This window comes from Indicator indicator, chromosome 1 (assembly GCF_027791375.1).
Source record: "Indicator indicator isolate 239-I01 chromosome 1, UM_Iind_1.1, whole genome shotgun sequence".
NCBI lineage: Eukaryota > Metazoa > Chordata > Aves > Piciformes > Indicatoridae > Indicator > Indicator indicator.
In genome coordinates this window covers 77,509,362-77,535,500 of record NC_072010.1, presented here as the reverse complement: position 1 = coordinate 77,535,500, position 26,139 = coordinate 77,509,362, and the positions used below count along the sequence as shown (strand labels likewise).

Below are 26,139 nucleotides of genomic sequence, written 5' to 3'. Positions count from 1 at the left end.
TATAAAGCTTTTGACATACTCCTTGGCTCAAGTTGAAAAAGTGCTAACTGCAGATCCTGGAAACCATCAGGCCCTGAAGGCCCAATTCATACTCTATTTAGGCATCTCCAGTTGTGGCTTAGGGTACAGATTTATAATCGAGTACAAGCTGTTTTTCTAGGAGGTGCAGGTCCATGTTTTAACTCCCATCTGCAATTATTTCAAAGGCCATTAGCCTGAAGTTGTGTTCATTTGTCACTAAAGAAGTCATGCATGTGCATAGTTTCAGGTCTTCTTTGACTTCTGAGTATTGTGTTGCCAGAAGTTGTCATTTTAAAATGAATATTTTGATATGAGTTGTTTGAGTGGGTGATGCTTCCAACTAGCAAGCAAATTTGTACACATTTTTCTAAGACCTGAAGCTGTTAAGAAGAAATAATGGAAAAATACACCACTATCAGTGATTATTTAATAAATAAAGACATGACAAGTACACTTCCCTGTACTTGTCCTGTACATAATCTGTGTGTAAAAATATATTACAAATGTGGTTGGAAACATTTAGATGTGCATCAAACTTGTTTTGGTGTAATATCTAACAACATTCTAAAATACATAAGAGTTTTCTATTTAAGATTAATCTCTAATTGCAATGTGTGACTCTCTGTTTATGTCTTCCAGCCTTTTAATGATGCACATAGCAAAATCAGCTTGTTCATGAATGTATAGTTAGATTGTCTTCTTCCTTATCTGTAGATATTCTTACTGAAAATTATGCCTTTCTCCATGTATGAATGTGTGTGTGCCTTTTATATGTGAAACTAAACTTAGGAAAATGGTAATTTCTCTAGTCATGTCAATATACTGAAAAAGGGGATATTTTATGTCTTTGCAAAACAATTTTCTTCATGAGACTTATTTTTAAGGATTTACTGTATACTGGGGTCATGTACAATTTATTGCCTATGTAAACTTTTGGAAGAGACCTGTTTAATAAGAAATTATTAGAAACTTTGCAGCAGAACTGCTGTTTAAGTAGCTAACAATGACTAGAACAATAACCAGCTAATAATAACCAGAGCGTGTTACAATAAATGTTAGTTTCATTCTGCCTTGTCTTGAGATTTCTCTTTTATGTATACACCTTGCCTGTGTTGATGCACTTGCCCCTGTTTGTTTATGTCTTTGCAGTGGTTGGCAAAGGCTGCAGGTCTGTTACAAAACAGAGAGGGGGTCTGAGAGACCTGGTTATGTGCTGTGTGTTTAGCAAATGGTTTGCGTTCTTATGGATTGAAGATCCTTAAAATCTAGATGTCTGCATGTGCATGAATCAGAAATACAGAATTTGTATATGCTCCTGTTAAGGTACAGAGGATAATAAAACACATTATATCAGTGGATTAATATTGACCAAACTGACTTTTGTTGGTCTTACTTTCTAGATAAGGTATCAGATAGCAAATTCAGTTCCAGGCCAATAATCAAATTTCCCCTTTTCCTTTCACCCTATTCAAAATAATGACATATAACCATACTGTACTTAGTATGGATAAATATTATTTATTAAGTGATATTACGACAGTTGCATATTCTCTCTAGTACTCAGTATCAACTGAGAATTTCCACTTTCCTTCATGTTCTCATTTTTCTTTTTCTCCATGCTGATAATACGTGTGCTCTTGTTTATTTGTCATTCCTATTTTCTTGTTTTGTTTTCTCCTTTTTTTCATTCACTGTTTTCCCAGACAAATTTATTCTCCAGATATTTTTCATCATCTGGAGCACTGTCTTTCCTTCCACCTTGCCAGTTTCCTCAGTGCTTTATTCCACATTCATTTTTCTTAAAGTTCCTCAGTGTGGATGTCAAGGGAATAGGATCTGTTGCTCCTGCCTGAGCATAGATTAAGTCCTTAGTTGGTTACAACTGTAAAATGTGCTTTGTTATGCTTGATCAGAAAAGTGTACTAAAGTCAGAACGGAAGAGAGCATGAGGGAACACTACTGCAAATCAAATGTCTGACTGTTCAAGATCTAAAAATCAGAAGGGAAGATGGTGTTTGAATGAAATGTAGGGTGACTGGTAGCCAGCTAACCATTCTGAGTGCCAGGGAGCTACCAGAGTGGGGCTGCCCCATGGGGGAGCATAAGCCATGAGCTGTGAGTACTGCAGAAGGAAGGCTAATGCTCTTACTGACCGGACATCCTCCTATAGCACCGTGTTGAGGCTGGGCTGGTCACAGGGAGAGAACCTTGTCCGATGATCATCAGACCAGACAGGGTGAGAGATGAGGTCCACAGCAGATCTGGGAACCCAGTCAGGGCAAGATTCAGTCTGGGCATGGTTCTGGGTACAGAGCTTCTTTTAGCATAGCTCAGGCAAGGACTGATTGCCGTGGTGGTGCCCTCTCAGGGACATGACGCTTATTGCTCTTACTGATTCATCCTTCAGAAATTATGCTTAAATTGCAAGTCTTTGGAGGCAGCATCTGAGTCTATTATCTGCCCGTGAAAATGTCAACAGAAATTTTGGTTCACCCTTAATAACATGTATTGGAGATTTTTTTTGTTCTCTTGTGTTCAGGTGATTCAAAAAATTTGCGTGGCAAGTGCTAAAATGAAAGAGTTTTTGAGAGAATGAAATATCTTTCTTTCAAATGCCTTTCCTTGTCTAAAAGATTCAATACAGATGTGTCATGTGGGTTTTTTTGGGATTGTTTGGAAGCTTTTTGTGAATTTAAGTTTTGAAGTTTTTTTGATTGTATGTGGTTTTTGTTGGGGTTTTTTGTTGGTTGGTTTGTTTTGTGGTGGGTTTTTGTTTGGGGTTTTTTGTTTGCAATTTGAAACCATTGTCAATAGCTACTGCTCTTGAAAACTGATTTTATACCTCTATGACAGAGTCCTGAATCTGATAGTCCATTTCTGTAAGTTTTATATATAAATGTGTGTTCACCCTATCAAATGTAAAGTATCAGCATTAGTTTCCTATAGCAAGGAAATTTTTAGCTGTGGAATTGTTATCTGTGTTTTTGAGTTGAATAATGTTTAAAAAGGAAATCCTTTATGTTTTTGGGTGAGAGGAATCTGAGTATTAATGTGTTGCATGCTACATGTAATGGTTAGCGTATATTGTAGAATCATAGAATACTAAGTTGGAAGGGCTTCAGGGATCATGTGGTTCAATTTGGCAAAAGCACAGTCTAGACGGGATGGCCTAGCACCTTGTTCAGCTGAATCTTAAAAGTGTCCAATTTTGGAGAATCCACTGCTTCTCAGGGAAGATTATTCCAATGGCTGGTTGCACTTATTTTGAAAATTTTGCTCATATCCAACCAGAATCTCCCCGGAAGTGACTTGTACCCATTGCTCCTTGTCTTTCCATGCAAATCCTCATAAAAAGGGAGTCTCCATTTTCTTTGTAGCCACCCTTTAAATACTGGAACTTTGTGATAAGGCGTCTCCCAAGCCTTCTTTGCTCAAGACTGAACAAATCTGGTTCTCACAGACTTTCTTCATATGGCAGGCTTCATGGTCCTTTAATCATCTTTGTAGCCTTTCTCTGAACTCTAATCTTTGGACCTAGCCTGTCCAAATCTTTTTTGTATAGTGAAGACCAAAATTGAACACAGGATTCCAGGTGTGGTCTGATGAGCTCTGGTTGGAGTGAAATGGTGAGTTCTTTATCTATGCTGTTGATGCCCTTGCTGATGCAATCCAGCATCCCATTGGGTTCTCTTTGCCGCAGCAGCACCCTGTTAACTCATATTGAACTCGTTTTCTGCGAGGACCCACAGGTCCCTTTACACAAACCTTCTTCCCAGCTGGCTAGATCCAGCCTGTGCTGCACTTCTGGATTGTGTTTTCCCACATGCAACACCTTATGCTTGTCCTTGAACTGTCATCCTGTTCCTCACCCATGACACAGACCACTTGTCTAGACAATAACACATCAGTTTGTCTAGGAGGAAGCTGTGGGAAACAGTATCAAAAGCCTTGGAGAAATCCAGGTAGACAATGTCTAGCACTTGCACATCAGCCAAGCAGGTTGAAGGTGATCAGATTTGTCAGGCATGATTTGCCCTTGGTCACATGCTTCATTTGACTTCTGGTAGCCTCCAGGAGGATGTGTTCCATCACTATCCCAGAAACTGAAGTAAAACTGGTTGGTCTATGATTTCTGGGTTCTCCTTTAAGCTCTTCTTGTAGATGGGGTGACATTAGCTTTCTTCCAGTCTTTTGTGATATTCTTCAATCTCAACAGCTTCTCAAAGGTTATGGAGAGTAGCCTAGCAATGATGTCAGCCAGCATTCTTAATACTCTTGAGTGGGTAAGATCTGGGCCCATCAATTTATCAGGGTCAAGCTCCTGTAATAGTTTGCATACCAACTCTTCTTTCACTGATGGTGTGTCTGTGTTGGCATTAACCTAGATTTTTGTTCCCAAGGCCTAGGTTCCAATGTATACATACATATTTGTATGTGTGTATATATGTGTGTGTGTGTGTGTGTATGACTGGTATTTCATTACAAATTAACAGCATTATGGTATGAAATGTCTAAAAATTCAAAAGTAGGAACATGGAGGAAGATGGTGTTACGTGTTTCTTATACTATGTAGGTCAAATCTGACTTTTGATATTGTAGCATGCTTTTTTCTCTTTTTGGTTCCCACTGGTCTCTTATGTCAGGCATAGAACAAATAAAACAGATATGAACACAAATAACTTTGTATCTAATTTTGACCAACTGTTTTCTCACAGTTGATTTGAACTAATAGAATACTATTACATTAATTGGAATTTCTGAAGTAGGTGGAGGCAAATTAGGCTGTCATACAGAAGAGTAGACATACTTGTGAAAAATACTATATAGAAGTCATATCGTAACAAAGAAAGATTATCCAGTGCAGCAAAACATTTAATGAATGTTTCCTGTAGGAGTGCAAATCTGCTTAAAAAGAAAATGTTGTTTATTTAGGGCAGAAAATACCCTGGAGCTAGCACTTAAATGTGATATCCTTCCTGAAAGCAGCAATGTTTGGGTTGTGGTTTGGGAGCATATACAGAAGCAGAAATACTTGTTTTGTGGTATAACTTCTGACATGCTTGTGGTTTAAGTTTTCATCTCTCTCTTCCCTTATGTAACTTTGGCCACACATAGCTGACCATGGTACCTAAAGTTCCTAAAACATTTGTGGACCTTGTTGTGGAAACAGTATATGGATTTAATAGTTTTGATTTTTTTTGTTGTTGTTGTTTTCTTTCTTCTGTTGAAAGTTATGCCAATATGAAAGTGTCTGCTATTCTGAATTGCTTGTTTTCTTTTGACTACAGGCTGACGTGAGTGGGCTGGACTTCACTGGAAGGAGCCATTTTGCTGGAAAAGTGGAGAAACTGTGGATCTCTCTTCACACTACTTGCTGAGAAGTGCTGTGTGTTGCCAGGATTAATTAAGCCAACACTGAAGTCTGGGATGGGCATTAGGGGCAAGCGCTCCTTTGTTTCTTCTGAGATTGGGATTTGTCTACAGCCAGTCAACTGAGGCACCTACCACATGTGAACTTTTGATTTTTTCACTGCCTGAACAAAGTTACGTTTTCCCTCACATTATCTCATTTTGACTACTTTTTAATTTTACTGATTTTCATTCTCCTTGACTGATTAATTTTCTTCTGGCTGTGGAAAAAAGAGCCCTGCTGATGTTGATTTAGATAATGTCGAAACCAATGGGACTCCTATGGCTGCCTTTGATCTTCACCCCAGTGTGTGTCATGTTGAATTCTAACTTCCTCCTGTGGATAACTGCACTGGCTATAAGATTTACTCTCATCGATGGCCAAGCACAATACCCAGTTGTTACCACGAATTATGGCAAAATACGTGGTTTAAGAACACCTTTGCCTAATGAGATCCTTGGTCCAGTGGAGCAGTACCTGGGTGTTCCTTATGCCTCTCCTCCAACTGGAGAAAGGCGATTTCAGCCCCCAGAACCACCATCATCTTGGACGGGTGTCCGCAATGCTACACAGTTTGCTGCTGTCTGCCCGCAGTACCTGGATGAGAGGTCATTGCTTAACGACATGCTGCCAGTCTGGTTTACAGCCAATCTGGATACTGTGGTGACATATGTTCAAGATCAAAATGAGGACTGTCTGTATTTGAATATCTATGTGCCCACAGAGGATGGTAAGTACTCTAAGAATCTCACTTCAATGCACCCACAAATTCTGCACACATGTAGCAGCCAGGTCTTTAAAGCATTTTGCTCAGTTTCCTCCATATTTTATCTGTGGCTGTAAGTCGTGCCTCTGAACACATATTTTAAGTAATACTTCATAGATTGAGCATGCTGCATGTATTTTCATGTTTCAGTGTAATAACAAACTGCGATTTCATTTGCAGGCAATCAGAAGGTGTGTAAGCCAGACAATTTTACAGTGAACTAAGCTGAGCACTGAGCATCAGTCACAATAAACAAAAGGGAAAATAAAGATTTACCAGAAGTAACATGTTTATTTTTTTATGAATGGTACAAATACTGCAACATACTAATTTTTAAAGGAGAATTCCCCCCTCTTTTTCTTTCCTCTATTATAAACCCTCTGAAGCTATTGTTAATTCTGGTTGATTTTAATAGATAATACAAAATTGGTTTAGTGTTTCTGTATGCAGCTTTTTCCCAGGATTTTTACCTATGAATTTTTCAATCCAACTTATTTTTCTTTATTCAATAACTTTAAAGTGTAATAAACATGATTTTATTATGCAGTGGTGAACAAGTGGCATTAAACTTTCGTCCATTTTCTGCAACCCTTTCTCAAGAGGGCTACTTTAAACTACCTTCTATAGACAAAAAGGATGAACACAATTGGTAACAGACAGCTCTTTGAATGTTTTCATGATCTCAGTCTTAAAAATTGTAGTGTTATGGCATGCTGAGTATATCTTTTTGTCATTCTGAATGATATTGCTTCCTACAGGCACAAAAAGCTGTTTTTGTCAGGTACCAAATGAGTTAAGTTTGTTCCATATCACAAGGAAATAAAAAATTCTGCTGGCAATTATATTTAATATTCTGCTAAAAGCCAGTTCTTTCAGCTTCTTACAATGTAGTTAACAATGCATAACGTGACAGATTTCTCCCAGATATGCAAATCCCTTCACTTTATCTGAGGGTTTAATTTGCATAACCAAGGCATTGTGATTTCTCAGTAACCATAGTCTAAATATGCAAATTTTGTACTTTGATTATTATAATCCTTCTGCCTTCATTTGCTTCTTTACTCAGAATTTCCAAGCTATTTGCCAGCAATAAACGTACCACCTTCTTTTCCTGGTCTCATCAACTGAAGCATAAACTTGAAAGCTAAAAATAAATGGGTAGGGCTTAGGAATACTGGAAGCTCTGCAAACATAAATACTACCAAGCTGCTTAAAGAAAAGTGCTCTGAAGGAAAAAAATGTGTATTTAGGGCCTCTGTGTGCGCATGCGTATGTGTCTGCATGCGTGTAGATAAAGGAGCAAGTCATTCCATTCAGTTTTTTCCCTCTTCCAGTTTCATTGCCCTGCATTTCATTCCTTGGATAATGACATAGTTTATTCTTTCAGACTTTTTTTTTTTAATGTTCTGGATTTTATCCTGCAGCTTTTAATTAGTCACTAGGGTAAGCAGACCTGAAGAAAGTATTTCAGCTTAAGATTTTATTTGTTCTCACTGAAGGAGTATCAACTCTGCTCAGTCCTTTTTTAAAGCCCAATGTTAATAAATTAATATAATCCTCCAATCTAGTAATAGGAAGTTTTATCCATTAATTAAGGAAGATAGGAAATTAAACATGGAAAAATACACACAAATGTTTAGGAAAAGAATATTTGATATCAAATGGATAATAATAAAATGCTGTGTGTGCAATGACAAACAATTTATAAAAGTTCTCATTGTGCATGTAATGCCTAATGTTAGATTTAACATAGAAAGGACTGATAAGTCTTATTTTACCTGTTGTAGACATGTCAATGGAAATTACTTTATTTCATATATCCTCTTTAAAATACATGCCTATGCAGAAAAGAGTGTATAGCTGAATAATGAGAGACGAAGTTGGCAATGAGCTGACGGCAAAACTGTTGCTGTACAAAATTACAAGCATTTTGAACAGGTTCCAGTGGGAAACAAGGAACTTAATAAATGGGAGTATGTGGTGTTTTAATTGTATGCTATATATTGTATCACTAGTTAAAGATAACACAGTGTGGATTTTTTTGTTGAGTAAATTATGCATCCTTCTGCCTGTAAAGATGATTAAGGAGAACCACATCTCCTAAGTTAGTGTATCTCCAAATCACACTAAACATAAATAGCCTTAAATTATATTCTATACAACTTGATTAAACACATTATACTTCATTATATGAGTCTTAGTTGGCAAAAATAAACTACATTATTATAGCTACAGAAATTATTTTTTGAAATAAAATCTCCAAGTGAATGACTTTGAGTTAAATTCCTATTTTTCAATTTTCTCAATTACTGATTTGTTTAAAAGAGTTTTCAAATTGTTGTGTGTTGTGAATAAAATGTGAATGGAATCATCCAAACCAAATTAATCTGAATAATTTCATTCTATCTTAAAAAAAACAAAAAACAACTAAACCAAAGAAAACATAAACTTTGGTGAAGTGAATTGATGAACAGCTCTAATGAATTAACAGAACTGTGGACACATGCAGTGCTAATTCTAGTGAATAACTAATCAAAATGCAGCTTTTGGTGTGTGGTATTTTGTTTGTGGGTTTTTTTTTGTCATTACTGTTTGGGTTTTGTTGTTTGGTTTTGTGTGTTTGGTTCTTCTTTTTGGTTTTTTTGTTTGTTTCTTTGTTTTGGGGGTTTTGTAGTGGTTTTGGGGTTCTTTTTGCACTACACAGCATGACATATTTCTTACTACTTGCATGGTTTGATCAAAGGGAACCAAATTTTGGTCATGTACATGGAATAAGGAATTGAAGAATTCCTTATTGCTGTTTTGGAATTTTGCCAGTAGGAACTAATGGAAATAAGAGTAGAATTCCTTTAACGGAGTAGGTAGTTATTTCTAATAAAAATAGTTTGATATGTTGCTGCTTCATGTGTACTGAAATTAAATGCCATAAAATTCTAGAATTTCTTAAATTAATTGGAACATCTAGGTAAAGAAGTTAAACTACTCTGTTACACAGTTTACATCTGGATTAACCATAGCCTTTCTTTTCATTCTGGATTTCTAATGTCAAACAGTGGCAGAATCCAATCCAAATTTTCCATGTTTATAAAGCAAAAAATATCTTTGCTGTAAGGTGGGCATTTTTTTGTTGTTCATTTTTTTCTGTTATTTGGTTTGGTTTGGTTTTTTGGTTGGTTGTGGGTTTTTGTTTGTTTGTTTTTCATTTTAGATGGAAATGTTATTTATGATAGAAATCACAGCACTTCACAAAATATTTTCCAGTTCTTTCCATGTGGTTTTTCTATTCTTTTGCTGGACAAATGGTTTGTACTGACACTTTCCATAGAGTAACTTGTATTTCAGAGAATTTAGGGTAGCTGGAGAATTTCAGTGTTTGCCTTTGGAAAAGAAAGAATTGCAACCACTACATGCCCTCAGTTTTTTTTTTTTTTGTCATAATAAGTATAAATAACAACACATTCATTTTAAAGATTCATAGTACAAGAAATAAAGATAAAATTTAGCAGACTGCTTTTATTTTATATGTCAAACTTATGATCACAAGAAACTATTCTGAACTGAACTGAATAAAATATTTGTAGTAAAATTATAATTTATCCCACTTGCTTTCTAATCATTTGGCTTGATCGTTAGAATCATTTGTGTCGGTATATATTGGCTTGACTGCCTTCCCAGTTGCTATTAACTGTAATTTTCCATGAGAATACTTGAATGTCAGTTTTGAGGAGGTCATCTAGGGAAATGATATTGAGGACAGTCTGTTTATTATAACTTCAGTCTGAATATGGGTTTATCTACACTGGAAATGCTGCACTGAAGAGGACGCAGGCTGTTAATCGGCTGTGCTTAATCCCTGGCCTTTATCATTTGTATCTGTGGATGATGAAGAAGGTTCAGCCTAACTGGGGAAAAAAAAAAACAAACAGAAAAGACCCTTAATTTGGCTTTCTTTCTTGCTAAACTTTAAAATTGCATTAGTTGCAAGGAGAGGTGGAAAAAAATACAAAAAACCCCAAACAAACCAACCAAAAACCCCAGTGAACAAAAGGATAAATCTTTTTTGTTTGATTGTTTGATTTGTTTGTTTAAAACCTGCTGTGATCAGATCAAACCAGAAAAATAAAATAAAATAAGATTAATTTTTATTGTCTTTGCATGATCAGTTTTAAGTGTATATACTTTATGTATTTTGGTATATTGACAGAAGGTACGTTTTATAGACATTTTACAGAAATGGGTAGTTACTCAACCACTATATATTTGTGAGGGATTAACTAATGAAGCATTCAGCATCTTCAGAGATTTACTCCCTAAAAATGTGCTGTAAGCTTTTGTCTCATTTACATCATAACAAATACCGACAAAGTGACAAAAAAAGGTGGCAGGCCATGATACTTATTAAGGCTGAATGGGTAGGTCATAATTTTTATGAGATTAGGGAAACTGAAAATAACGTCCAGGATTAGTGGCATATTTAACTGTGAGCTACCAGGAAGGAAAATTCCTGGGCAACAGCAAAGAGATAAACAATGTTCCTCTCTGATTATGTGAAGGAAAGGGCTCTGCTTCTTTAGACACTGTGTCTATTTGACTAATAAGTAAATACATTTAAAACTTGAACAAAGCTGAAATAGATGATGTGCCTTAGGTGGTTTCTGTAGCTTGCATACTGTTGCCCCTTTTTCATTTCAGTCAAATAACTGCTTAGTATGTAACTGTTTGCAGTCTTCGCCTTGTCTCCTTGCTGTTGAATTACTGTCTGTGCAGCTTGGAAAAAGTCTTTTTATTACAGCTATAAAGCCACCTTTTTTGTTTTTTTACCATTTTTTGCAAGAGAGGGGAGAAAAAAGATGGGTCTCATCTTTACACTTATTTGTCAGTGTGGAATAAAAAAGATAAGCTATTCAATGACTTTGTTATTAATATGAGAGTTAAGGGTCCATAAATAAAAATTGTAACATGGTGTACAAGATAGATACAATATTGTACAAAATTATTTTTGTTGAATTATTAGTAGGTGGTAATAGTAATAGTAACTTTTATTTTCCAAACAAGCCTGAATTTCTGTATAGTAGATTCTCCTAAACTGGGGGTAGTTTGAAGTTTCAGTAAATGTGTAGCTGACATCTACCAGATAATTTCAAAATTATAATTATTCTGTTATTTCTTTATTACTTTTGTAAATCTTAGTAGCTACTTCAGAAATCAAATACAGGATTAAGTATCAAATATTTCTTGTCTGTCAGTTTATAGTTTTGATTCTTCCTCAAGATGTTTATTATATGCTTTTTTTCAGTCAATTATAAGAACATAGATAATTCTGTTTTCAGAAGTATGTTTAAAAAGCAAATTAAGTGTAGTTATATTATTAAAGAATATTTTAAATCTTTTTAAAGACATATTTAGGCATGATTTTCTAATAGATGTTTGAACATGATCGTTTCATACTACAAATAATGATTTTCTGAGACCAAACAGAATCTTAGCAAATTTGTTTTCAGTTTCAAGATTGTCACAGTTTTTGACAATGGCTGGTTTATTTTACCCTCATCCTTTCAGTTGATTCTTTGTTTTCTTCAGAAAAATTCAAATTATTAAAGTTATCTTTTTATTGCAATGCATTTCAATTTATACTGTGCAAAAATTATAACACAATAACTTTTGTAAAATACTTTTATCACTTCCCAAAGTGAGAGGGATTGATAGTAGAAAACAAAATGATCACTTCAGAATTACTGTATGTAATCCCATTTGAACATAAACTTTTTAGCATCAGATATGAAATCACTATCCAGTGTGAAACTCCCCATTGTGTGAGTGCACCTCAAGTCAATTCTTCACTGTTAAAGTCCGATGTATCCCCTCCTTCTAATCCAGAAATATTGTAGCATCTGTGAGAAGGAAGAAGGCATATGTCTGACTATCCTCTGCCTGCCAGGATAAAGCTGTGGGTAATCCAGGCCCTTGATTTACGTACTTGCTTTTAACAGCCACAAATACCTTCTGACACCAAAGACCGGGACTCTTAATCTAGATGAAATAAAGTTCTTAAATTCTTAGAGCTAAATTCAGGTCTAGTCACTGATTTCAAAATGCTATCCTTCCCTCCAGGAGTTGCCCATTCCACCGGCACTTTACAGGATTGCACCCAAATGGCCTTTTCAGGACTTCAGATGCAGTGAAGCCTAGTGAGAAGGCTCAGCATTCAATTTGATATTATCCAATCTGAACAGGATTTTTGGCACAGTTTCCTAGAGTCTCATCATTGCCTGATATTGAAAAAGCTGTTAGAATGTGAGGAATGTTCTTTAAAACATGATGAATTAATGTTCCTTCTGCAAAGACAAATTAATGTTATTATCCTTTTAGTCAAAGAAGAGTTCCTTTGGAGTTGTATAGGCTGTACCATTTGGTTCTGTGACGCAAAAGAAAGTCTTTAGTCATGCGGGTCACAAGGCAGATCAGATAGGAAAATTTATTTAATTCAGCCCATTGACTCCTAGTTATCTCTTCAGGGTGTTTTGGTGCTTGATTTTTTTGTTTTGTTTAGTTTTTTGTTCTGGTTTAACGTAGCTTTCCTCTGCACAAGCAAAACATGTCTGTATGTGCTTTTCACCATGTGTCTTGCATTCTCACAAAACACAAATCAACGTGATACCTACTTACCCTAATGGCAGTGCCTCTGTTCTAGGGCAGTGCTGTGGGTCCTTACCAGAATTGAGTAGTGAATAGTGTGCATATGCTTGGCTCTTATCAGTGTCATGGTTACAACATTTGTGTTAGCTTTGATTTCCTATTAAAGCTTTGTGATCTCATCTTCAGGTATGGTGGGTTTTTGTTGTTGGAGTTTTTTGTTTGTGTGGTTGGGTTTTTGTGTGTGTGTGTGGTTTGTTTTGTTGGTTTTTTTTTTTTCATATAGCTCAGAAAGTTTTTAAAGTTATTTGTATGCTTTCATTCAATTTTGGTTTCATTTCCCTTACTTGGCACATTATTAATAGCAGCTTCAGACAAAACTGCCACTTGCTGAGTAGCTCAACACACAAAGCCGGTAAATCAGTCCACGTCTATAGAACTACTTAAAGCAATTGTCCCCACATCAGTGTGATAGTCCTAGGTAGTGTGTGATCCAATCAGATTTGCAATTCTGTTGTAGAAATGTTGAGGTACTTAAAAAATAAATTAGCACAAATTTGAAATGAAGCAAATGGTCATCATTTGCTTCTCAGAATTTTTGACAAAACTAATGAAAATGGAAACAAAGGTAAAAATTTTTTCTGAACAGAACTGTTTTGCACAATATTTTGGTTTGTCATATTTTTTTAAGTGAAAGAATATCTCCTGAATTCAAGTCTTTATGTCAGTGCTTATGATTCCAGATGAAATTCTCAGAATGGCATATAATCAATTATGCATGCTCACATTTTGTGATAATATTAGTTGAATGTATTAGTTGTTATCCAAATAGAAAAAAAAATGATAAAGATAGCATATTTCATTTGTGCTTGTGATATTATCATCATCTCAGGAAATAAGGGTAAACTTAGAGTCTTAGTATTTAAAGCTTTTCTAATCTGGACTTCCCTCCCGGTAACCGAAGAGATAAACAAAAAGAAATAATTATTGTAAAACCATGAAAATGAACTAATGCTTATAGCTATCTGGTGCTGATGTATTAAAAATCCATTACAGAAATGGAAAGGAAAATTTGTCTTTTACGGTTCTTGCTGTAGGCAAACTTACAGTGAAGAAGAATTTTACTTGCAATCCTAAGCCAATTCCTACACTATAGTTATGGAGTTTTAGTCTTAAATAGAATTTCTGGTGCCTTGTTCCAAAATGCTTGTTATTGCTGAGTTGGTGTTAAATGGATTTTCAATTGACAGGGTGTGACATATTCAGTCTAATGGAGAGAAATTACTTTGTGCTGACTCAAATGACTATCCGGTTAATCACTGGTAACGTTTACAAGCCGTCATATCTGGAGAACACGGATACATTGTCTGATTTATTAAATATGCAGTAGGGCAAATGAAAATCCAACCCACATATATACATTTAATCCTCTTACAAACAAATTGTCATCAAGTTATCATTCATGTGCTATATTTACTGTAGCTAGGAAATTTCAAATAAGAATTCTCTATTTGTAATGCTGCCCCAATGGTTTTGTTGTCACTGGATCTTCATGCTTCACGCGGCCAGAAGAGGGAGCGCAAGGTACCAGCAAACTAATTTTTTTCACTCCCAACGTCGTTTTGAGTGACACAAATGATGCCTGTGAATACAGTAATAAAGCATGGAAACAGGTGCTGGTTTATGCTCTTTAGGAAGTTAGGAAGGGTTCCCATGCATCTTTCCCAAGCTGAAAATTAGTAACATTGCCAGAGTTGGTTCTATTCTTTTTAAAATTATTTTTTTGACTGAGGAATTATTTTATGAAATAAAAACTACCCAAGGAAAACAATCACTTGCACTTGACAAATTTACAGGAAACTAATTTATAACTAGGAAATAATGAAGGTTTAGATGAGATGCATATTGGAATTAACAGTATAACTAAGCTATATTAAGTCATCCAAAGTGCCAAATTACACACATTTTAGAAGGCTTCTCCTCCAAGATACCTTGATTCCTGGATTCAGAAAGACTGATACATTTATGGTACTGATAATTTAATATACTTTCCTCATCAGGACTCCCTCTATCGAAACAACAGATCTTGCACTGCCTTCAGGGAATATTGCTCTCATAAGTGCAATAGGCTGAATTGAATTTGATGTCTAAGGTGTGTCCTTCGAAGTTGAATCAAATCTGATGTTTGCTATGATGATGTGTAAAACTATCCATGTGAAATAATTCCTTTGCTTTGTCACTAGCAATTACCTCAAAATGTATTTAAAGTCAAAGAAAATGACATAAACATCATACAGAAAAGAGCAGCTTAGTATGACAGTCTATCAGTGGGAATATTTTAATGGAAACAGATTGAAGAAAGGACTTAATACAAATAAAAGGAGCAACATGAACTTAAAAAAAATGGGAAAGTTTCTAAGAATTGTGCTGGATGGTTTATTCTTTATTTTCATTACCAAGGGATTATTTATAATGCTTTTCAGTCTGATTCCCGGAACTAAACCAGAGTAGTTGGATTGAACAGCTACATTTTTATTCGGAACTGTAGCTATTTTCACAATAAACTGCTGAGGGATGTTCAAGCCATATCTCTTTTCCTTTTACCCAGTTTCACGATTCGTTGCAAACACTTGTTATTACTGAATTTACCACCATACCTTTGCTCCTGTTATAAGCAAATACCTCTCCTCACTTTAGAAGTGAATATAATAAAATCAATGTAGTGAAAGATCTCCATTATGTAACTTATCTTAAGTTCAACCAGTCATTTTCAGTTTTTAGCGTATTTGAAAGTGAGGCCTGTAACACCTAAGATAATTTTCTATTATTCTTAAATAAATGAAGTTATTAGTAAGCTTAGAAGGCACTAGCATATTTCTTGTATTTAAAATATTATTAAATTAATAGTTTATGCTATCTGTAAGTGCTGCTTCCGGATGTGTTATTTCTTAGTATTGTGTCAAAATGCTAAATGCATGCTGCTTTAACACGCATGTCTTGTGTATCTAACACAGTAAATCAAGATGGCTTAATCTTGGGATTTAACTGGCTTCTTTGGAAATCCAAATGAATAGCTTTTGAATTTGCTTCGATGTTCGATGTATTAGGTTTTTTCCCACTTTACCTCAACAGAAATGATAACATAGTTATTTTTGCATTATAAATGGAGCACGTTTAAAGGGTGTTTCTCTTCATGAATATTTTAGTAAAAGTAACCTTTCTCTTTTTTTCTTCTTTTTCATGTTTTGTGACTTTCTTATTTCTTTTGCAAGCAATACTTGGAACCACAAACATGTCTTGTATAGATTTATTATAAATTTCTTGTTTAATATGGAGATGTGAAGCAGAATTGCCTTTTTCTTTTCCTTTTTTAGTAGAAAATTATCCTACCAAAAAAAAATTATATTGCTTAGATACATTGGGACTGAAATGGTCTAAGGGCATTTCTAACAGAGAGATGTGAGACAGGCTATATGCTGCCTTTGTGCCTTGGTGGTCCATTGTGAAAATGAGGATCATATCGATTTTTATGATTAGAGTTAGAAACAACTGTAAGAAGAAAATGCCTCTAGGTGATAAACGTTACTTCCTATATACTTGCAACCTAAAAGAATGCCATGTTGCTTTTCTTTGTGTGTAGATTTTTCTACTTTCCTCACTCCCCTCTGGGACATGTTTATTGGCAGCACTTTGCATATCATTGCATTGTATTGTAATGTCTAAGCAAAACTATGGAAGGTCCAAAGTGCAACATATTTAAGAACCATTTTACCATGATGATTTTAAAGTATTCAATAAATAGGTTTAAAACTAGAGTACCTAAAAGATGATCTGACTCATGTCATGATAGAATAGTGATGTCTTGCTATCAAATTTACATTTAATTCTTTACATTCAGTCTTCACAAAGTAGAGGAAGAAATTACATGGCACAATTTTTCCAAAAGATAAAAGACATCCAAGGAGATAAAAGACTTATCCCAGAAGAGGATCCTAAGGCATTCAAATACTGAAAAATGAGAAATACTTAGTGACTGAGTAAGGCATAAAATCTGCCAGTGTAATGTATTTAAACTCAGAAGGGATCAGATAAATTACTGATGAATGTAAAAAAGCTGTTACTGTTATGATGCATAGGTACTAGGTTTCTTTCATAAAGCTTACCAAAAGCATGCAGTCAGAAAAGGATTTTGGAATAAAGTACAATGTTTGCAGATGCAACAATGATTTGGAATGTTTCTGTGAGCTCTGTATTTTCTTCATTATCCCTTAACTAATAACAAAATTACTCCTGAGTACAATATAAAGTGCTTGTTCTAGAAGATCTGCCAGCTGGTGCCTAGTTGTCATAATCCTTGTGGATGATTCTGAAATGAATACTTCTCATGAATCATAAACACTTTCCTCAGACTAGACGTCCTGGAGAGGAGGTTGTTGTGAGGAGATGTTTGGTCTCTTCTCTCTAGTATCAGGTGACAGGCCAAGAGAAAATGGCCTGAAACAGTGCCAGGAGAGGTTTAGATTGAATGTTGCAAAAAATTTCCTTATGGAAAGTGGTCAAGCATTGTAATAGGTTACCCAGGGAGGTGTTGGAGTCATTGTCCCTGAAGGTGTTCAAGAGATGTGTGGACATGGCACTTCAGGACATGTATTATTGGCCATGGTAGTGTTAGATCAACTGTTGAACTTGATGATCTTAGTGGTCTTTTCCAACCATTGGAATACGTTCTTGTATGCTGGGTCCAGCACTCTGGTACCACCAGATGAATTCTTTATGCACAGAACTTGTTCAGTGCCCTTTTCAATTAGCGTAGACCAAAACCCTAACCTATGCTGACTCTTCACTTGTGGCTGTTGAACAAAGCTTCCAGGGAGCAACCAACTACTTTTGTTTTCAGAGCTTAAATCTTTAAAGACATTGTATTCTTTTTACTTGCAGCCCACTTTGTGTAGAACTAGAAAACGTTTTTTACCTAACCCAAGAGGTTCTAGAAAATGCCACACCTTTTGTTGGTTCCCATTTCCTTAATACAGCACTTGGTTGTGTATTCTCTAGCTTATTTTCTCTGATCCATGAATGGTAACCTTTTCTATAACCTTGATTTGATTCAGAAGTCTAAATGATTCCATGGCAGGCGTGTTCCCTCTCCACTGGCAGGTGCATTGCTCTATTTTTCCCACAATTAAGAAAGAATGAAGAGTTCAGACATGACGGTGCTGTGGCAGTAGAAGAGATAGCTACTGAACTGACTATATGCACATTCTTAGTCTATCATAAATGCCCTGAATTTTAACCTAGATGTAAAGAACATTTATGAAGGATGCTTAAGCTATTGCATTTTATCCTATATTTGTTGTGAGTTTAAGGTACACATTCTATGAACATTCACAGTTTGTCTAATGTGTTTTAATGGTAATGTTTCACATCCTGGGAATTTAAATGTGCCAGGTCTGGTAATCAAAATGACATATGAATATGTAATTTGTAATTTTATCCTAGTTGTATCTGAAGGTAATAGGAAATTCAGTTGAAACAGAACAAAACAGTTCTGTTTCATCAACCTTGTATGTTCATCAGCATAAAAAAAGGGTGATTGTTCCCACTCCTACAGGACATATTGATTAAGTTAATTAACAAAATGTTATGTTTCCTTGTAAATAATATGAATTTTGAACAATACGGATAGATTACACTTGTGATTCATTATGGTCTTTGTGAAAATTTTGAGACCAGCATTTATTAGCACTTTTTTAGCAACACAAAGAATTACATACTTGTGCAGTCCTGATGCCACTATGTTGCCTGAAGTTTATGAAGAAATAGTTGTGAGAGCCTAATGTATTGTTTTTGAAAAATATGTTGGCTTAACTACAACCAAGAATTGTGAATTTTTCATGAACAATGACAAATCACTAACCTGTTTGCTTGGTAAGTACTTTGTCAATTGCTTTCATATTTGATTGATACTTCCTGCAAAATTAACTGTATGTGCTGGTAATTTACAGTACACTTCAGTACTTCCTACTGTGTAGTACAGTAGCATAGGTAAGCTCTCAGGTAAGAGAGTTAAGGACGAACTATATTTTTGCTGAATAGTTACATTTCATAGGTAAAGTTGTTTGCCACAGAAATAAGTAAGAAAAAAAAGTGTTCCTTTATTCTCTGAAGAGGGCTGTCAGTGTTTGAGCTTGAAGGAAATTTCTTTAAGGAATCTGTTAGACCTCTCAACTCTCCTTTGAAAGGAAAACTTCTATTGGAGCACAGCCATTACAATTTTAGAGAGGACTTGTATGCTATGTTAGATTAATAGAAGCACTGCATTTGTTTTCTAAAATTCAGCAGACAGCAAGCTGAATCTTGCCCAATCTGCTGTCAGAACACCCATTAAAGTGATATCTAATAGCAGCCAAGTCATGCAATGTGCCTCAGTTAAATACTTGGGCTTAATGGTGGAGAAAGCTAAGTACCTTTGGGGAGCAATCCAAAGCTCCAGCAAAGTGGAGAACTGCTAGCAGTTAGGAAATGATCATAACAATACATTTCTCTAATTTGGACCTCACTAGGCAGGACTGATTTGCTAGACAAGGTTGCTGAAGGAGCAAGCAGCAATGACCTTGAAAATGTCAATAACTTTTACATTCATTGGAAAGCCTGGCCTGAACTCCTACCAGGGCAAAGAGTACACAGAGAATATTGTTCATCCCTTCTGGTGAGACTGGGCCATTGCAAGGTCAATCTACGCTGGCAAAGAAAATAGTACTGCTATCAAAACATGAATAGTTAAAAGAAATTGGGATGGGATACAGGCATTTCTTTTTGACCTTTTCTAGTTGGTTTGTTGTTGGTTTGGTTTGGTTGGTTTGGTTGTTTTGTTTTATTTTGTTTTGTTAAATTGCACAACATCTTCATCTTAGGGTCGTTCAGTCTGGAGAAGATTCTGAGGAGCCCTTATAGTGGCCTTCCAGTATCTGAAGAGGGCCTACAAGAAAGCTGGGGAGGGACTTTTTAGGGTGTCAGATAGTGACAGGACTAGGGAGAATGGATCCAAGCTAGAGGAGGGTAGATTTAGATTAGGTGTTAGGAAGAAGTTCTTCACCATAAGGTTTGTGAGACACTGGAACAGGTTGCTTGGAGAGGTGGTAGAAGCCTTATCCCCGGGAATTTTTAAGGCCAGGCTGGATGTGGCTCTGGGCAACCTGATCTAATGGAAAGTGTCTGGTCTCAAACCAGCACAGTGTCCCTGCCTGTGGCAGGGGGGGTTGAAACTAGATGATTCTTGCAATTTCTTCCAACCCTGACAATTCTGTGATTCTATGATTTACTATTTCTTTATTATGTCTATCTTCTTCTTTCTCTCCAAATAAGGTAGTTTCCTATGTCAGCTCTTAGCTTCTCATTTTCTCCTTTTTGGACTTTTATTCTCAGGTTTGACTAAGCATATTTGGCAGTTCTTCTTTTCAGCATTTACTGTAGGCCAAAGGTAGTACTCTGTTTAATCATAAGTGCATTTGCATGTTCTAGAAAAGTCTGAATCTGTGCTATGATGATGTTGAGAGGTTTCTTCAGGGTTCTATATGCACAGAGGCTATTTTTGGAGCAAGCTGTATGATAGCACAACATTGACTCATAAAATATTTGTGTCATATCTTAGAAGTTTAATTATGTTGCAATAAGTGAAAATGAGGTCCAGGCAGGATTTTCTTTTATCTTAAATTTATTGATTTCAAGAGCAGTTAAAATGGGCTTTTGTATAAAGCAAATTCGTGGTATCTTAATATATACCAAGTATGTCTATTTACATATATGTGTTTGTATATATCTACACATACACAAAAATATAGATAAAATTTATTACTTTTGCCAAATTTCTTTTTTACCTAATTCATTCATTAATAATCTGAGATTAAATGTTTTAGTTGAAAGTGCAACCTGATCCCTTTTAAAGACTAATGAGAGATTTCCATCTCAGAAAAGATTATAATTACTCTGATTTGTGAAATCTGAGTGGTTCAAGGGAGTAATTTCCATTTGCATTTGAATATATTAATTTTGTAGTTATTAAAGAGAGTTTATTGCCCAGGTAATTAGAAACTTCTCATGTTCTGCAGTCTTAAGTATCTTACATATGCTGTCTCTTGATTTTTTCATTCTCATTCTTCTCCAACTGTGACATTACCCAGGATGTACTCAATTTTTAATTTGTTTTCCTTCATTGATAAATTGTATGACATTTCTTATAGAAACATCATTAATTTATGGAGGTTCAAAAAACTTTTTTTACATCCTTGCTAACTTGTGGACTTGTATTTTCAATTCCTTTTCCAGTATTTCTGATTGCAGCATTTGAAAACGTGTGCTGTGCTTTGTTGTACACGATAGCTGCCTGCCAATCTGTGCACATCAGCAGCCAACTATTTGTGCTTTTCTTTACCATTTCTAACAGTCCAGATAGATGTTTGTGTTGAAAAAAAAGAAAAAAAAAAAAAAAAAGACTTTGCAGGGTTTCTTATCATCACTTGTAATTTCTTACGTACCTAGAGCACAATTACAACACAGCATTCACTGGAAGTTTCTATATCAGCCAAAATGTTCAAGATTTCACAGAATCACAGAATCAGAGAATCAATAAGGTTGGAAAAGACCTCAAGGATCATCAAAGTCCAACCTGTCACCCAAGACCTCATGACCACTAAACCATGTCACCAAGTGCCATGTCCAGTCCCCTCTTGAACACCTTCAGGGATGATGACTCCACCACCTCCCTGGGTAGCACATTCCAACGTCTAACAACTCTCTCTGTGAAGAACTTTCTCCTCACCTCCAGCCTAAACCTCTCCTGGTGCACCTTGAGACTGTGTCCTCTTGTTCTGGTGCTGGTTGCCTGGGAGAAGAGACCAACCCCCTCCTGGCTACAACCTCCCTTCAGGTAGTTGTAGACAGCAATGTGGTCATCCCTGAGCTTCCACTGGACTGCTAAAGAAACACATACTTCTGTCCTTACAAAAGAGATAACTTCTTTATTTAATATTAATTACTTTAGTTTTTCTTTATTTCTTCTCAGTTTCTTCAACCATGGACATCTAAGTAACTGGAAGTATTTGGGAATAAAATGCTAGTGTCATTTTAGTGTTTCAAAAATCTCCACTATACAAAAGGAGCTCTATTCGTTGATCTGACTCAGTACAGTCATGGTTATGTTCCTTTGGTATACTCGTCCTGTAGATGAATAGACTATTTCTGTCTTGAGAGCTGTCAGCATAGCACACTCATTAACAATAAATAGGTTGAAACCTTTTAAATTAGCAGACTAACAGCCCTCAAAGTCTGTAGGACAGCATTTAAGTTGTATGGCAGTTTAGCTGGCATTTAGGAAAGCTTTTCTGTAATTTAATTTATTCTGTGATTTTTTTTCATGAACTCTTCAATTTCCTGTGTTTGGGTATGAATAAAATGTCACATTTTACTAGTCCCCCCAATTATTTTCTGCTTTAACAACCATAGACCATCTAATGCTGGTACTGACCTATTTTGTTGGCAACAGGAGGTCTAAATTTAGCTTCATGATACATAGAAGAAACTCCAGATAGGTATACATTGCCAATTACTGCTAAATTACAATAATTAGTATTTAGTAGACTTGGCAGTTTTGTGTTCCAGTTTCATATACTGTTACATCTGCTTGCATTTTTTTAAACATTATTGGCCTTCCAATATCTGAAGGGGACATACGAGAAAGCTGGTGAGGAACTTTTTAGGGTGTTTGGTACTGATAGGACTAGGGGGAATGGATCCAAGCTAGAGGAGGGTGGATTTAGATTATATGTTAGGAAGAAGTAGAGGGTCTCCCTGCCTATGGCAGGAGGGTTGGAACTAGATGATCCTTGGGGTCCTTTCCAACCCTGACAATTCCTTGAGATTTTTACTCATCATTATTTTAGTATTTATTGTGTACTACAATAGCATTTGTCTCAGTTGGTATTTTCATTCCTAGTGTATTTTTTCATAGGCTGACAGAGCTCATGTTTTTAAAAATTGTGTAAGGCTGAAGAATGCAGAAAGGGCTACTTAAGAGCCAAAACCAGTTCTTCATGGCAAAAAATTTAAAGGATGCAATCTGATTAGCTTACCAGAAAGAGTATTTCAAGTTATTGGTTATAGCGTTTAAATACTTAAAGGGGAGAAAACAGCAAGTATTAAGAGACTCTTTAATGTAACAGAAAAGGAATAAAAGGAAAAAAGGGCTGAGATTTCAAATTGAGTCTACTTCAAATACTTTAAGCATCTTGATTTTGTTTATTCATTTTATTTTATATTTTTTATCATTAAGGGCAATTCTGTCTTGTAACAAAATCCTAATGAAAGTGAAAAGTTGATTCATATCGGGAAGATATCCATTTATGGTGTGCATTAATGTCACAAAAGTGATTTGGCTCACAGAGTTTCATAATATAAAATAAATTAGTAGAGACTTTATGAATATATTGAGTTAGATTCTTAATATTTTTTTCTAACTTTAAAAGTATATTTTTATTATCTTTGTGTACAGTGATTCAGAAAAAGCTTGTTAGATGGCTAACAGCACCTCTCATTACCCGCCTGGCTAGACAATTTATTACTGCTAGAAAATTTTCAATTGGGCTATGGAAGCATCTGTGTGACTGCACAGGTGGCATTTGGCAGCCTCAAAGGAGCATGTGAGATGATAAATCTACCTGCAACCATACATTTTTGTTGTTGTTACTGTGTCAAATCAGCTTTTTTCTTGGAAATGTATGTAATGTATTTCTTTCACTGACAAGGCCAAAGCAGCATCTGTGGAATTAACTGAAATTAATAATGTCTGAGGAGAGAAAAAAAAAGACAAGGCTGTACTGAGTGAAATCTTATTCTATGTTAAAACCATACTGTTTCAAAGTATAGCAAATAAAACTTAAGTCTAGTGAATCCTAGAAATGGTGATTTCATTGTGCTGTTATTGGCACATATACAGATTCCAGAGTCATTTTGCCAATGGTGTGGGTTTGCCTAAGCAAACCTGACTTTCAGGAATTAAATAGTGGTTGTCTAAAACAAGAGAAACAATTTTTGATTTGCATTTTATTTGCAGCTTTGCTACCAAGGAGCACCTACAGGAAGGCTGGGGAAGGACTGTTAAGAAGGGCTTGTAATGATAGGACAAGGGACAATGGTTTTAAATCTAGATTTAGGTTGGACGTAAAGTAGAAGTTCTTTGCAATAAGAGTAGTGAAACACCGGAACAAGTTTCCCAGGGTTGTGGTTGAGGCCTCATCCCTGGAGACATTCAAGATCAGACTTGATGTGGCCCTGGACAGTCTGATGTAGTTGGACGTGTCCCTGCTCACTGCACAGGGTTTGGACAAGATGACCTTTGAGGATACTTTCTAACCCAATAAATCTGTAAATTTACCTTAGTTGCATATTACAGTGACAGCCATTATTGTACCACTGTATTGTTTCCTTAAATTGTAACCAAAAAAAGTCCATTTTTAATGCTGTTATGAAAAGGATCTTTTTCTCCTGCATTTTTTTTTGCTCCTATGTAAATATTGATATTTCATAGCACCTGATTCCAGGGCTGCAGGTTGAGGGAGGTGATTCTCTCCTTCTACTCCACTCTGGTGAGACCCCACCTGGAATACTGTGTCCAGTTCTGGAGCCCCTATTACAAGAAAGATATGGAGGTGCTGGAACGTGTCCAGAGAAGGGCCACCAGGATGATCACAGGGCTGGAGCACCTCTCCTATGAGGAGAGACTGAAAGAGTTGAGGCTGTTCAGTCTGGAGAAGGCTCTGAGGTGACCTTCTTGTGGCCTTCCAATATCTGAAGGGGGCCTACAAGAAAGCTGGGGAGGGACTTCTTAGGATATCAGGTAGTGACAGGACCAGGGGGGAATGGAACAAAGCTGGAAGTAGGGAGATTCAGGCTGGACGTAAAGAAGAAGTTCTTCATCATGAGAGTGGTGAGACCCTGGAACAGGTTGCCCAGAGAGGTGGTTGAGGCCCCATCCCTGGAGGTGTTTAAGGCCAGGCTGGATGTGGCTCTGGCCAGCCTGATGTAGTGTGAGGTGTCTCTGCCCATGGCAGGGGGGTTGGAACTACATGATCCTTGTGGTCCCTCCAACTCTGACTGATTCTACGATTCTATGATTCTATTTAAAGCAGATGCCATCAATAAGAGAAGGATCTGATTGTTAATTGGAGATTTTAAATGTCTTCATTTTGTTTAAAGAGACTAATAACCATATGGAATTATATAAATATACATATATATATAAAGGTAAATGTGTATGTGTGTGTGTATATATATAGCTATATCTATATCTATATCTATATATATAAGAAACAGCCCTTAGAAATATCAGATGCTTCAGAAAATTAATATAATACAGATTAAGTTTACCTACTAGCAGAAAAACCTTGAGATAATGTTAACCCTGTAAAACACAATACTGTTTTGAACATTTCTATGCTTGCCGTAAGCTAACCCCAAATAAAACTATGTATCTACAGTATGCAGTGTGCACTGCTGTGTGTGGAACATAATGAATTGCTGCACCTAAACTAACTGTTTTTGCCACTTGTCAGAGTTAATTATCTTAAGTAGGAAGAATGTGATAACAGTTTTTCTGCTTCTAGTCGCCAGAAACCTGTTTGGTGTTAGCTCTGGGATCTCTGTGCACTGCGACTTCACACATTGCAGACAATCCCTTAGGGACTCATTAAAGCCGTTTAAGTTTTCCCCATGTTTGAAACTTCTGTGTGTTGCCTGGTATGTATGTTTATGACTGTAACTTACTTTATTTTACAAATAGCTTACTCTTCTGAGAGCACTCCAAAGCTTTTTCAGTTTTCTGTCTAGTCAAAGCTTTACCACTACGTGTTGTCATCTGTAGGGTTGCTGATTTTTCTTGAAGTAATAGACTAGACAGTAGCAACTGTGTTTACAAGAGAATTGTAGATACACATTTTAGAACTAAACTACTTAGTGAGCGCTCATAAATCCTGCCTGTCACTAATGGCATAATTAGCTTCCTGGAGAGACTTCCTTTCTCTGGCACCCCCTGAGGCTCATATTTTTTTTTTTTTTTTTGTAGCGTCCTAAATGACATTTTGAAAATCAAAATTTTTATAGCCTCTAAGTGTATGTGACAAATATGGCTTAGTCCTCTGCTCCTTAGTTCTCTTCTGTTTTTCTAATAATTGCACAATTACTATATATTTCTGTAATTACACTGATTTCAGACCATTCCTACTAATTCAACAGTAGTAGGTAGTATATAGAAAGTGAG

The 26,139-nt window shown here is 36.0% G+C and overlaps 1 protein-coding gene across 3 annotated transcripts in view; it reads left to right on the top strand.

The window, feature by feature from the left end:
• Positions 1 to 5,689: 5,689 nt before the first annotated feature.
• The window catches only part of NLGN4X (neuroligin 4 X-linked), a 112,908-nt gene continuing 92,458 nt past the window's right edge, over positions 5,690 to 26,139 (top strand). For 2 of the 3 annotated variants that reach the window (XM_054399285.1, XM_054399275.1), the window contains exon 1: positions 5,690 to 6,161. In XM_054399285.1, the coding sequence (XP_054255260.1) occupies positions 5,690 to 6,161 (472 nt within the window). Of the gene's footprint in view, positions 6,162 to 13,927; positions 13,939 to 23,680; positions 23,706 to 24,815; positions 24,828 to 26,139 lie in introns of all 3 variants that reach the window. The other variant, XM_054399293.1, reaches the window with a different exon arrangement.